Raw genomic sequence first — 13,320 nt, 5'->3', positions numbered from 1 at the left:
ATCCCTAATCTGGGGTGCGTTCCACTCGCGCAAACGACTCGCAACTGTTCGATTGGTGCGTATACGCGATGTCAATATGGCGGCGCCCTGAAATGAAGATGGCGCGCACCATACATAGTTTTTTTAAACTTTATTTTGCTGCAATAGTCCTCTTTTTGACATCATTACATCAAATAATTGACTTTGTTATTCCAAATCTGCATTATCATCCAGCGAAAATACAATGTAATTATGTTTGTAACAAAGAAATAATACCGTATGCTTGTCCGCCATTTTAAAAATCACTCGCCAACACCTCAGAAGTATGTTCGCCTAAAGTTGCCAACGTTCGCCAACGTTCCACTTGAAATTGTTGGCGAACGTGCGCAACTGTTGGCAACGTTTGCGCGAGTGGAACGCACCCCAGTTCAGTGTAGCCCTCTCTCTGAAGTGGCCACCCAACCTTGAGATGTAAGGTGATCGTTCTTAAAAAATTTTTTTAAAAATGCCAGTTTGGACTTGGTCTTAGCCTTTATGAAGCAGGTGTTAAATGTTTGCAATGAGCCATTTACTTCAAAATTGTCATGCAAAATAATAAGAGTTCAAGTCGGAAATGAATTTGATCTTTTTATCCCTAATCTGATTGCCATTGGATCTCTACTCTATAATGAGTTTAAAGTATCTACTCCTTTAGAAATTCTGAATCCCACATGCTGGTAAATCCCTGTGATGCTGGGTCGACCACCCTTGACTTTTGTAGGCGATCCGATAACGTTCATCAGCTGAGATTGAAAGCAGTGTCATCTCAGAATGTCAGGGAGTGGAGACATTATAATTTTTTAATTTCATTTCAGCAAATCCAACAGCGCAAGTGCCAATGACGGGATGGATAAAAACATTAAATTACATAAAATTGCACATTAAAAATACTTAAACAGACAAAATAAGAAATGAGGTGCCAAATAATCCAGCAAATAGTAGGTGCTCGAGGTGCACGAGAGTGAATCCTCACACAGTAAAGAAAGAGCACAAAAAACAGACAAAGAATATAACAGATTAAGCCATATTAAACAAGCTAATTTTCAAACTAATCTTAAAAGTATCATCACTAGAAATATTACGAATTTGAACTCATTCCAGGGAGTGGGTCCAGCATGCGAAAATTACCTACATGCAGTGATAGTGACTGAGAGTTAGGCATTCTTGTGGTGTTTGAGGAGCAGGATGAAGACTCTTCGGAGAATTTGTGTTGTCATGGTTGTGTCATGTCAGATGGGGAAATATTTGTGGCTGTTATGTTGAGTACTTTATGAATTACTTCAGCCTTGGACATTTTCTACTGCAGCAAGAGGGTTTACAAACACTTGTACACTGCAGGGTTTTCCCTTTTAAAACCTTTTTCAGTGACTAACCAAGCCAGCAGGGCTGAAATCTAATGTAGCTCTTCATTTCACTGGTATGTCAGCATTTGCACTTGCCCATAATTCATAGTTTTAAAAAAGATGCTTTTGAACATGTCCTTACATGTCTAGGTGTTTTAACTCACATTTTGGTCAGTGGACCACTGAAGTGAGAACCCAGCAATGTGCTCAGGCTCTAGGAACAACTTCTTCCAGCAATTTTGTTAAGTAGGATTTGAAACTTTGCATAGACCTTATCGTAAATACCAATGCGCAAGCGCAGACTGTTGAATGAGGTGCATTGTGGGATAGATATGGATCAAATTTGGATACCAGCTGGACCACAATGTACCTTATTCCAAGCTTTACGCGCGCGCCCCGGTATTTGCGAAAAGGTCTATGGTGGAAATACGATGAAAGGTTTGCGGTAACACCATGTAATGACTATCTCTAATGAGTTAGGGTGGTTCTGAAAAGAACCTTTTTTTTTTTTCTCTTTTTTTTTTCCCTTTTCCCAGAAGATCGAAACATCGAGTTGAAACCAACAGTTCTTTTCAGAACCACCCCAACTCATTAGAGATAGTCATTACATGGTATTACCGCAAACCTTTCTATATATAGCAGTTTTGTTCATCTTAGCAAAATAAACTAAACAGTATTTTATGATTTGTGTCCGCTGATTGATACTGTTGAGTATTTTACTGGTTAACAGGGAATCTTTGCTTTGACAAATGCGTATTCCAATTTTGTTTTTCCCCTTGGAAAAAATCGTAAAAAATTTGTCATCAATAAGGTCTTAAAAGTCTATAAGAGCATCATGTGTACACAAATGTACATTGTAGGCCAGCCTTTGTGCTCGATACAATTTTCCTATTTCTTTCCAAGGACCAAATATCATGCCTGCATGTAACAATTAAAGGCCATTTTGCTTCCAGACATGACAATATAACTTAACTAATTAAAACATCTGTAAACAGCGACTGATTGAAACAGGTGACAGGATGCTAAGACTAATTAATATGATACTTCCTGACGATTGTTTCGTTGTGTTTTGATTCAATCCTGATTTAGATCTTATTGTTGACATCTTCATCACTTTGATCATCTTCATTTTTTTGTTTTCTATTCCTTCCAGATCAGCAACTCGGAACTCAAAACGAGATTTGAGTGATCGTAAATTTCAACTATGGCGGATGATTCGGAGTATTTGAAGTTGCCTATCGATGAGCAGTGTGTTCACAAGGTAAGCAAAGACCGTATTTGAACTGAAGAGTTTTTTTTGAATTTGCCAAATTTTGTTAATATGTGAGAGAAAAAAGAGTGTAAGTTTGTACACAAGCAGGCAAGTTTGATTAACAGTTTGATTTATAAGTACATGTAGGATTTGAAACTTCAGGAGAATGCTGGACTTTGTTGCTGGATTTTTTTATAAAATTCCAGGCATGATACATCACGGAGGCAACGAAGGCGATTGCCTCCGTGTCCCCCGGTCATTGCCTCGGTGCCCTCATAGGGTGCCCTTAATTAAGGAGAAAATGCCTTGGTGCCCTTGCCCTTTCAAAAACGAAGCATACAGGCCTGAAATTCTGATGCAATTTCAGACCTTTTTTTGTCGGCATGAACTCTCATCCTGAAAGATGTGGTGACATTGGAAAAAAAACCAATTGATTTATTCTATCCTCAAAGTGTTTTGCATTTTTCTGATTTGGTTTTCTCTACTCCAGGTATGGAAAGCCAGGTTACATGGTTACGAAGAAGCAGTGAAGATCTTTGGCCGCATCACAGAAGAAAAGAGTCCGGAATTCTCAAAGTACGCCGGACTCCTCAAGAAGTTTGTAACAGACTCTAATGCCGTCGCTCAAGAGAAGGGTTTGGACGCAGTTATAGCATTCCTTGAAAGGGCTGCCCTAGCGCCAAGGTACAGAAAGAAAAACACTTTAATTCTTAGGTCACTAAAGAATAGTAAACTTGCAGTTACAACCATGGTTTAAATCTCTTCTGTGGAAGTGTTGGCTCTGAAAAGACAGAAAATAGTAAACAGAAAATGCTAATCAATATTTGCTGCATAACCAGCTCTATGAAATTGGTCCTTGATCAGGAAAAATATTCTTCCCATTTGAATCCGAGTCCTGATATTTTAGCTACTTACCTCATTCTATGAAGCGTACTTTTTATTGTTTTTAGCTTTTAAGCAGTATGAAGTTGAGCCCAGGTATTCACTGCTAGGTTAATGACTCACCGCTGTTCAGAGCTCTACATCGAGTGCCAATTAGTTTTGCGCATGCGCGAGATTTTCAGAAAGTCCAACATGAGATGAATTATTCATAGCAGTGACCCCATCGCTGTTTTGTGCATGTTTCTATGACTTTAACAGCGAGACCGAATGACGTCAACGATGAGTTTTGTTAGACTGTTGTGAGTAAAATTGAATTTCCCTGATATTAAAACAATGTTTGTTGTAGAGGAAAATTATTATTTTATCAAATTATTCCGTTTATATAGCAGCAAACCCTCTCTGGAATTATCAAAATCAGTGGGATTCCACCGACGTTTTTCTGACGCGGCCTACATGTTTCACATACAAACTTAACAAACGCATACACTGCACAATGTTTATACAATGTGCACACGTCACAAAAAGCGCAATTGCCCAATGCTTGTGTACATTACCCTTGATAAAAATTCTTCACCAGAACGTCGTCATGTGTTACAAAAATAATCAGGGAATTGTTTTCAAAGGGTTTGCTTTCTCAATTTTGAGTGGAAAACATCAGTTGTTATATATTTCTTACGTGTGAGGTCTATTTCTCAACAAGAAAATTCACATTACGTAGATTTTGAAGGATCAATTCGACTCAAAATCCGACCATCGCAACTAACTTCATTGCATATTCATGTTTAGTTTTCCATCTTGGCTTTTAATTGGTCAAAAATCGCGATGACCCCAGATCGTTTTCAACGGTTGAAAGGCTATGTTTTGTTTACGATTTTGACTCAAGAGGGCGCTCGTCAACAATTTCCCACATGCGCAAAACTAACTGTCAGCGAGTAAGCAGCGGTGGACTGGGTTCGAAGCTGGCTGTTGTTGAACATTTGCCTGCCCCCAAGCGTGGTCACTAGCAAGCACTTCGGAGTTCCAGCTGCGCATGTCTGTTACTGCTGACAACGGACTTTGTCTGTCTCCCGTGACTTTTTGACAATACCAGCGGGTATTGTCAAAAGGTTACGGGAGATAGACAAAGTCCATGGTCAGCAGTAACAGACATGCGCCACTGACATTCCAAAGTCGCTTATTCTCACACTGATATTCACATAAGTAATTACCTTCCTTTTTTTAACCAGAAATGTGCCCATAAGTAGTACAACTTCATCTACTACCATATTTAAAAAGATCATCACCACTGTAATTGTTATTTTCCAGAACTTGTGGAGAAGTAGTGTCAGCCATAGTCATAAAATGTCTAAACTCACCAAGGACGAAGACAAGAGAAAAAGCCAGTGAAATCATCATGATTTATGTCGAACTGGAGAAGCAAGAAGTCGTCATGGTTCGTCCACTTTTTGTCAATTTTTTGTCCACTTTCTCTTCAACTTCTTCTTCAGACCATGTAACCCGAGACATCACATGTTTCAAACAAGAGCCATAGAGCCTGGACTTCCTGTAGGCTTGATTTGTACACAGCCCAATGGAAGAACACGTCAAATCTTATATTTTATGTCGGTTGCACTATCAGATGTGTATCAACTCAAAACTTGTTTAGGTGTTTTTTTTATAACTCTAAGTGATGTGAAAAGTATGGCACAAAATCTTAAATTTCTCATTTGGCCAATGTAGTAATTTGCCTGTCAAAAATGGCCCTGGATTGTGTATGGTCACTCCTTTTTTGTAAACCAAAAGTTACGTAGTCTTAAAATTTCTTCACATTTAAAGTTTGACAAAATTTCTGATCTGGGTTTGAATTTCACCTCAAATCTTCTCTTACAGGAGGAATTACTTAAAGGTTTCACGAACAAACAACCCAAGATCGTCACCGCCTGCTGCAGGCTCATCCGCGAGGCCTTACGAGACTTCGGGTCAAAGGTCATACAGCTCAAGCCTGTTGTCAGGTCGTTCGGCAAACTCCTTGAGCACAGCGATAAGAATGTGCGGGAGGAAGCTAAGCTCTTAGCCGTTGAGCTTTACAGATGGATCGGTAATGCTCTGAAGCCCAGCTTGTCTAACATCAAGCCAGTACAGGTGGGTTTAGTCCTGCAGTGATGCAAACAAGTAGTTAATAGCCCTGGCCCAATGTTATGGCTGTGCTTACCGTAAGCAGGGAATTATGTGCTTACCTCAAACGTATTGTGCGCTTGAGTACTGCTTGATACTAGGCATTCCACGCTTACACAGCTAGCACAGAGATTCGGCCCTTGTACGTAAGCGGAGAATGGTGATCAAAAGTGCAGAATTCATAAGCCATTCGAGTTGTTCTCTGCGCTTGAGTACTGCACGATACTCGGCATTCCACGCTTACACAGCTAGCTCAGAGATTCGGCGCTTGTACGTAAGCGGAGAATGGTGATCAAAAGTGCAGAATTCATAAGCCATTCGAGTTGTTCTCAAAGAACAAAATCTACATGGCAAAGTACACACGTTGTTACTGCAACCTAAATACACATTGATACCTAACCATGCCATGCCTCAAAAACTGTATGCCTTCCAGAGTCTTTCTCAAAGGCTAATTAATTAGTGAGCTCTGTGAATCAATTTGTTACCGATATTATCTATCCCAAATTTCTCGTGTCTTCTCCAACAGATGAAGGAATTGGAGGAAGAATTTGAGAAGCTGCCGGGCAAACCTCCCAAACAAACTCGCTTCCTTAAGTCACAGCAAGACCTTAAGGCCGCTGCAGAAGCAAAAGGAGATGATGAAGAAGAAGAAGATGGTAGGTTTTGGGGGTCAGACTCGTAAAATTACATCTTAACTGATAGATGATCAATGATCTTATGCTATCGGCAAGCAAACTGGGGTCGATTTCACAAAGAGTCAGGACTAGTCTCTGGAATTCCTTGCCAGACGAGCTGAGGGACACACCTGATCTTTCTACTTTCAAACACAACCTCAAGTCTCATCTGTTTAATTTGTCAGCTGACTAGCTTCCGGCGCCTTTGAATGGATCTATTCCAGATACTGCGCGCCTTATAAATTTTATGTTATTATTATTATTATTAGTCCTAACTTAGGACTAGTCCTAGGAGATATACAAATTGCATGGATAGTCCTAAGTTAGGACAAGTAACTGGTCCTAACTTGAGATAAGACTAGTCCTAACTCTTTGTGAAATCCACCCCAGATCACATTAATATAATCAATATCAGTGTTGTAGCTAGACCACTTTTAGTCCACCAAGGGCTCTCAACCAAATTATTCATGTTTAGATATGGGGCCATCATTGCTGAAAGGCAATCTAGGGGAAATCTGTGCTGGGCAGCACAGTGTGTTTTGCTCAGAGTGCTGGGTGAAATTTGTTTTGTTATGGGCAGGCTAGCCCGGCACCGCCCACTGTGGCTACAATACTGAAACATTACTGATCAATATATTGGTTGATTACATGCATGATTTTATGCCATCTGTAGTCAAACAATAACATCAGATAATTGATTGATCAATGATAAATGACAATTCATTTTATGCAAATCAATGAAATGAGTGTGGGTTCGAATCCCCAGCCGTGACACTGTATCCTTGAGCAAGACACTTAACCCTTGCTTCGTCCTTTGGTTGGGATGAAAGCCGTTGGTCCCATGTGTTGTGTAACGCATGTAAAAGAACCCAGTGCACTTATCGAAAAGAGAAGGGGTTCGCCCCGGTGTTCCTGGTTGTGGCTGCTTAATGCGCCGTAGCACCTTGTAAACCCTTATAAGGTGCTAAATAATTGGGTCTCAGGATTCATCACTGCAATAACCTATCTTTCTGAAAGTTTGTATATACTCAGTGCCTTGAGTACCTTGTTTGGTAGATACGTGCGCTATATAAGACTTCAATATTATTATTATTAAGATATAATCAATTGATTGATCACTTCTAGATGACGATGAAGTAGATGCTGGTCCAGCTATTGATCCATTTGAGCTCTTAGAGGCAGTTGACATCCTCAGTAAGATACCCAAAGACTTCTACGACAATATGGTAATTTACTGTGATTTCATTTTAATTTACTCTATCTCCAAGCCCAGAGGATTTCAGTTGAAAACCGTTATAAGGTGCCACATAATCGGGTCTTAGAATTCATCACTTCTAAAAACTTGTATATACTAAGTGCCTTTAATACCTTGTTGATAGATACGTGCGCTATATAAGACTACAATATTATTGTTATAATCATTTCAACACACCTTTCATAGAGCTGCTAAGCACAAAAATTTGCTTAGCATGACATTTCTTCCTTGATAAAAACCAACCAAATTTTCACGCGATTTTCAGAATAAGCAAACAACAGCTGAATACCAGTAACAAGCAATATGCAACAAATAGAAATTTGGTTGTTAATCCTGTTTTTATCAAGGAAGAAGTGTCATGCTAAGCAAGTTTCAGAAATTTTGTTTGCCGTGACTCTCATCCCCTGATAGTTTGATAACATCTCGTTGAAATCTTCTTAATCTTCTAGGATGAGAAGAAGTGGCAGACGCGCAAAGAGGCCCTGGATGGCCTCCTACCTCTCGTCTCGAATCCCAAGATAGAACCCGGTGACTTTGCCGACCTCATACGCATCTTAAAAAGGGTAAGTACAATAGGTTTTATGCCTCCATTCAGAATTGCAAATGTTTAAAATTAAAATTAAATTGTGGTTGGCTGGGTCAAAAGAAATAACCAAAAATTGAAAGTCTGTTTTTAGATGTGAGAGGAAAACACTTGCTGGGAAAAACCAGCACCATTGGGCAAGGATAATACATGTTAACTGATGAAAAAAAGAAGGCAAAGTACCCAGCTGGCCAAGATCATCAATTTCATTCCATAACCACAGAGTACAAGTTGTTTGTTTAAGCCAGGAAAAGCCATTGAAAACTACTGATGTTGGAGAACTTTGATCTGAAACATCTCTTTCATTTGAGGCATTACTTTTCAGTGTATAGATTAAATTATGAAACCATTCAATATTTAAAAATTTAAATTTGGGCCGGGTCAGTGAAAACCATTTTTCACATGAAATATTTTTAATGGCCCCTTATGCACTGTTCTGATAATTCAAACCTAAAGGCGGTCTCAGGTCGACCTGGCATCAACAAAAAACAGTCGGCGACCGACTTTTCAGGATCACACTGCGCCTGAGCTAAGTCCATCTGGAACTTTCAGTGGACGCTTTTCAGTAGAACAATTTCAACTTGTACGACGTGATCCCGACAGTTGGGAACCAGTCGCAGGCGCACGATTTCTCAGTTGTTGTGACCTGAGCATATTTTATCTGCGCGTTGCCGACTGTTTGTTGCGGGTGCAAGAAAATTGAAGTTCGCCCTGAGGCCGACTTAAGAGTGATTACACAGGGACTTCAGAATAACAACTTTTTCCTTCCTTTCCACAGACTATCGCTAAGGACACTAATGTCATGATCGTTGCGCTCGCTGTCAAATGCCTGACTTGTATAGCCAATGGAATCAGAAAAAAGTTCTCACCGTACGCTGTGCTTGTGAGTATCAAATATCAATTAATTATCAAAATATGTTATTGTGCCAAAGGATGCATTGGTAAGAATCGTTATTTTTACTGAGGTAGTGTTTCTGAAACTGCATGACTGTAAGTAATTCATTCTGCAAGAATGAACTTGAAAAGCTTTGGATTTGGAGTTATTTCAGGAGTTAAATTTTTGTGGTGAAAGGATGTCAGCAATTTATTTGAGACAGAAGTTCTTTTATAATAATAAATAACAATTACAACATTTGTAGAGCCCTTAATTGGTATAATTTTTGTAAGTGCTATTTGATTGACAAAACATGGATTTTAAGTAATGATTTAACTCTTCACAAAGAGTTTTTTATGTCAGAAGTTTTATAGTGGCTTTTTGAGGCGTGTATTTCATTTTGGAAATTTAACTCAATTTAAAACCTCTTTCATCATCAGTGTATATCAACTATTCTGGACAAGTTCAAAGAGAAGAAGATTGCTGTAGTGACTGCACTGAGAGAAGCCTCTGATGCCATTTTCCCATCGGTGAGTAATCTGGTGTGTTCTGGATTGAGCCGGTTCCAACTGGTTGGAGCCAGTTTAAACTGGTTGGAAGTGAATTGAGCTGGCTCAGACAAGCTAGATGTTATACAGTGCATTGTTTTGGATTGAGCGGGTTCCAACTGTTTGTAAGCAAATTGAACTGGCTCAGACGGAGTAGATGCAAACAGTAGGATTTTCTGGATTGAGCTGGTGCCAACTGGCTTTAAGTGAATTGAACTGGCTCAGACGGAGTAGATGCAATCAGTAAGGATTTTCTGGATTGAGCTGGTGCCAACTGGTTGTTAGTGAATTGAACTGGCTGAGACGGAGAAGACGCAAACAGTAAGGATTTTCTGGATTGAGCTGGTGCCAACTGGTTGTAAGTGAATTGAACTGGCTCTGACCAGCTTCAATCTTGTCTTGACAGAAAGGGTTTTCTGATGGTTGGTTTATCTGGTTGGTATAAATTGGGGCTTACAATAGGGTGGTGAAGTGTGCTTGCTAGATTGAACTGGTTCTGACAGGTTCTTAGCTAAGGCGGGATCTAACTAGTTATAAGTTGTTAAAACTGGTTCTGTTGGGTTTGAAGCTTGCAAAAAATAGTTTCCACCCTAGCAGAGTCTTTCTCAGGGTGAAAATGTGTTTGAAGCTTGACAGCACAAATGCCATATACCCAACAGGAAGTATTCTGGTTCTGTCTTGTTCAAACTGGTTCAGACCGGCTCTTACCAGTTTGATGCTTTTCTGTAACTCATTGAAAGTAAGTCCTAAATCAGGATTCTCCTTGTTCAAACCAGTTCTAACCAGTTTCATGTTTTTTCCTTTTTTCAGACATCTCTTCAGAACATCCTTGAAGATGTCTTGGCAGCGTTGGAGAATAAGAACCCCTCCATCCGTGCCGAAACCACCCTCTTTCTAAGTAGAGCATTCCGTATTTGCACAGTTACGATGCTTCCAAAAGCTGTGCTTAAGCCACTGGCTATTCTACTAGTAAAGGTAAGTATCGGAAGAAAAGTGAGGATTGTGGAAGTTTTTGGTTATTTTTCAGATTTGTTTATTCTGCTTTATGTCTTCTTGGTGAAATATCCTAGACGCAATAACCACATCATAAAAAATCTGGAAGAAAAACCTCACCTTAAATTGTTCAAAATTGCCTCTGACTTGTATACCAATTTTGATTCTGACCTTTTTATTTCTCCTTTTCTCTCTCTTGCTGTCTGACAGAAACTATCCGACACTTTCCCAGAAGTCAGAGAAGGAGCGTCACTTGCTTTGGCCACGGCGCAGAAAGTCGTTGGAGAGAAACCGTTGGCGCCGTTCCTGAGCGACGTGGAAAAGATCAAACTAGACAGGGTATGGACTGGGACATTCAAAATGATTCATTGATCTTTCAAAATAATTGGAATTTATTTATTTATTTATTAATTTTTTTTTTTTTTTTAGACAGGGTAGCCCTATGGGCCCTGTGTGTAAACAGTTCATAAAGAAGATTTCAAAATCGTTTTTTAAGAGCATGACAAGTATTTACAAAGGTGCTTAAAAAAAAAAATTCATTAAAAACCTTTGCCCAAGAAATATCCCGATGGCTTTCTATCGTGCAAACGTCAGCTATAATGCGATCGATTGAAGAGATAGCTCTACTCATGTCGATAATCTTTTGTACTTTGGCCATTTGTTAATATAAAGCGTTTACTTTTTTTAACCTCAGCAACAACTTTGTTAATATAGATTAATTATTGGTTTCAAAGTTTATGTGAGAAACTTGGTAACTTTAAGTGTATTTTATATGCCTCTCTTCATATTCATGCATGACGTCATAATTCTTACCCAAAATGCGGCTATGGGCGCACGTCCGCCATCACTTGCAGCGGCTGCGCCTATCGCCTTGTTTTGGGTTAGATTGTTACGTACCTCATGCATAAATATTAAGAGAGGCGTTTACGAATCCAACCTGATTCTGGTTGCAAATAAATGATCCTTACACCTTACCTTACCTTTTGTTTTCTATCCCTCTAAGATCACTGAGTGTGCGGAGAAGGTAGAGTTAGCCAACGGCACCACCGCTAAGAAATCCAGCAAGCCAAAAGCAGAAGAGAAGAAGCCCCAGGCTAAAGCCGCACCAGTCAAGGCAGCTCCTAAAAAGGCTGGAGCTAGACCAAAGTCAGCTGGCGCAAAGGTAAACTGTCCATCTGATTTCATTTGTCACCTCTTGTCTTCTTTTCATTTATTAATTCTGGTTGTGAAGCCAAGAACCAACCCAGTGGAGAAACGATCCAAAAACAGGTTCAGTTTTACTTTATGTGGGAGGATAACCCTTTAGAAATATCCCAGGGAAAACCCATGGTATCAGGTAGGAACTGAAAACCAAGTCCACATAGTGCCCTCTGCAGAATTTTAAGCCTGGTCCTATAGGTGGAAGGCTGAAAACCTAATGTACAAAGTGCCCCAGCGGGATTCGAACCAGGTTCCCAAAGATAGAAGGCGAGGAAAGATACCACTATGCCAACTCAACCACCCTTTCTGTTTTTGGTTACTCCTAATACCTCAACTATCCTGATATTATTTTATCTTACTTTAGGCCGGAACCTCCAAGGCAGCTGCCAAGAAGACTGGTAAAAAGAAAGCTTCATCTTCGGACAACGCTGAAGAAATGAAGTCGGAACCTTTACTCGCAGTAAGTTTGGTTTTTAATAACGATGTGCTTCAAGTTCAAGTTCAGAAAATAATGAGAGACCTCAGCTGAGGTCTCGAATTCAAGTTTCTGAAACTACGCAACTTGTGTGACAAGGGTGTTTTTCTTCCATTATTCTGTAGCAACTTCGACGATCAATTGAGTTAAAATTTTACGAGGTTTAGTAATTAATGCATATGTTGAGATACACCAAGTGAGAAGACTGGTCTCTGACAAGATAAGACTAGTCAAATCCACCCTGTGTTTTGTAGTTAAAGGCAGTGGACACTATTGGTAATTGTCAAAGACTAGCCTTCACAGTTGGTGTATCTCAACATATGCATAAAATAAATAACCTGTGAAAATTTGAGCTCAATCGGTCATCGAAGTTGCGAGATAATAATGAAAGAAAAATAACCCTTCCCACACGAAGTTGTGTGCGTTTAGATGGTTGATTTCGAGACCTCAAGTTCTAAACTTGAGGTCCCAAAATCAAATTCGTGGAAAATTACTTCTTTCTCGAAAACTATGGCACTTCAGAGGGAGCCGTTTTTCACAATGTTTTATACTATCAACCTCTCCCCATTACTCGTAATCAGAAAAGGTTTTATGATAATAATTATTTTCAGAAATTACCAATAGTGTCCACTGCCTTTAATTGCTTTCCTGGTTGACCCACAGGATGAAGAGGTAGTTGATAAGGCCACAGCGGCGTTATCCGCAGCTGTCATCCAGCAGCTTGAGAGCAGTAACTGGAAGGAGCGACTGGCTGCCATGGAGGAATTCTTAACGGTAAGCTCAGAAATCTCTAAGACTGTAAACCGTTCAGGAACTGGAAAGTGCTCACCGCTGACCGCTGACCGCAAGGCTCAGCGAGCTGTAGTAGGAGCCGGTCAATTGTCGGCAGAGTCAGTGAGGGCGGCAGATGCAATGTTTCAACGATGGCGATACTGTTGAGACGCTGGTGGCAGCAGACATTATGGTCCTTTTTTGCGGTTCTGCCCCTAAGCAGACACTTGACTCACCCAGGAGTAATTGAGTACCTGCGGGGGTGGAGTTTTTTGATGTGAATGATTTGTAACCCGTG

General features: G+C 40.0%; 1 protein-coding gene across 4 annotated transcripts in view; it reads left to right on the top strand.

Moving 5' to 3' along the window:
- The window catches only part of LOC117304937 (cytoskeleton-associated protein 5-A-like), a 52,172-nt gene that overhangs the window by 7,361 nt on the left and 31,491 nt on the right, over positions 1-13,320 (top strand). For all 4 annotated transcript variants that reach the window (XM_033789583.1, XM_033789582.1, XM_033789581.1 and 1 more), the window contains exons 2-15: positions 2,515-2,622; positions 3,104-3,297; positions 4,801-4,927; positions 5,365-5,616; positions 6,176-6,305; positions 7,449-7,549; positions 8,028-8,141; positions 8,940-9,044; positions 9,476-9,565; positions 10,394-10,558; positions 10,787-10,915; positions 11,580-11,738; positions 12,141-12,236; positions 12,915-13,025. In XM_033789583.1, the coding sequence (XP_033645474.1) occupies positions 2,566-2,622; positions 3,104-3,297; positions 4,801-4,927; positions 5,365-5,616; positions 6,176-6,305; positions 7,449-7,549; positions 8,028-8,141; positions 8,940-9,044; positions 9,476-9,565; positions 10,394-10,558; positions 10,787-10,915; positions 11,580-11,738; positions 12,141-12,236; positions 12,915-13,025 (1,830 nt within the window). In that variant the 5' untranslated portion in view covers positions 2,515-2,565. The remainder of the gene's footprint in view (positions 1-2,514; positions 2,623-3,103; positions 3,298-4,800; positions 4,928-5,364; positions 5,617-6,175; positions 6,306-7,448; positions 7,550-8,027; positions 8,142-8,939; positions 9,045-9,475; positions 9,566-10,393; positions 10,559-10,786; positions 10,916-11,579; positions 11,739-12,140; positions 12,237-12,914; positions 13,026-13,320) is intronic.

The sequence above is a fragment of the Asterias rubens genome, chromosome 22, assembly GCF_902459465.1.
Source record: "Asterias rubens chromosome 22, eAstRub1.3, whole genome shotgun sequence".
NCBI lineage: Eukaryota > Metazoa > Echinodermata > Asteroidea > Forcipulatida > Asteriidae > Asterias > Asterias rubens.
This window is presented reverse-complemented; position numbering and strand designations above follow the sequence as displayed.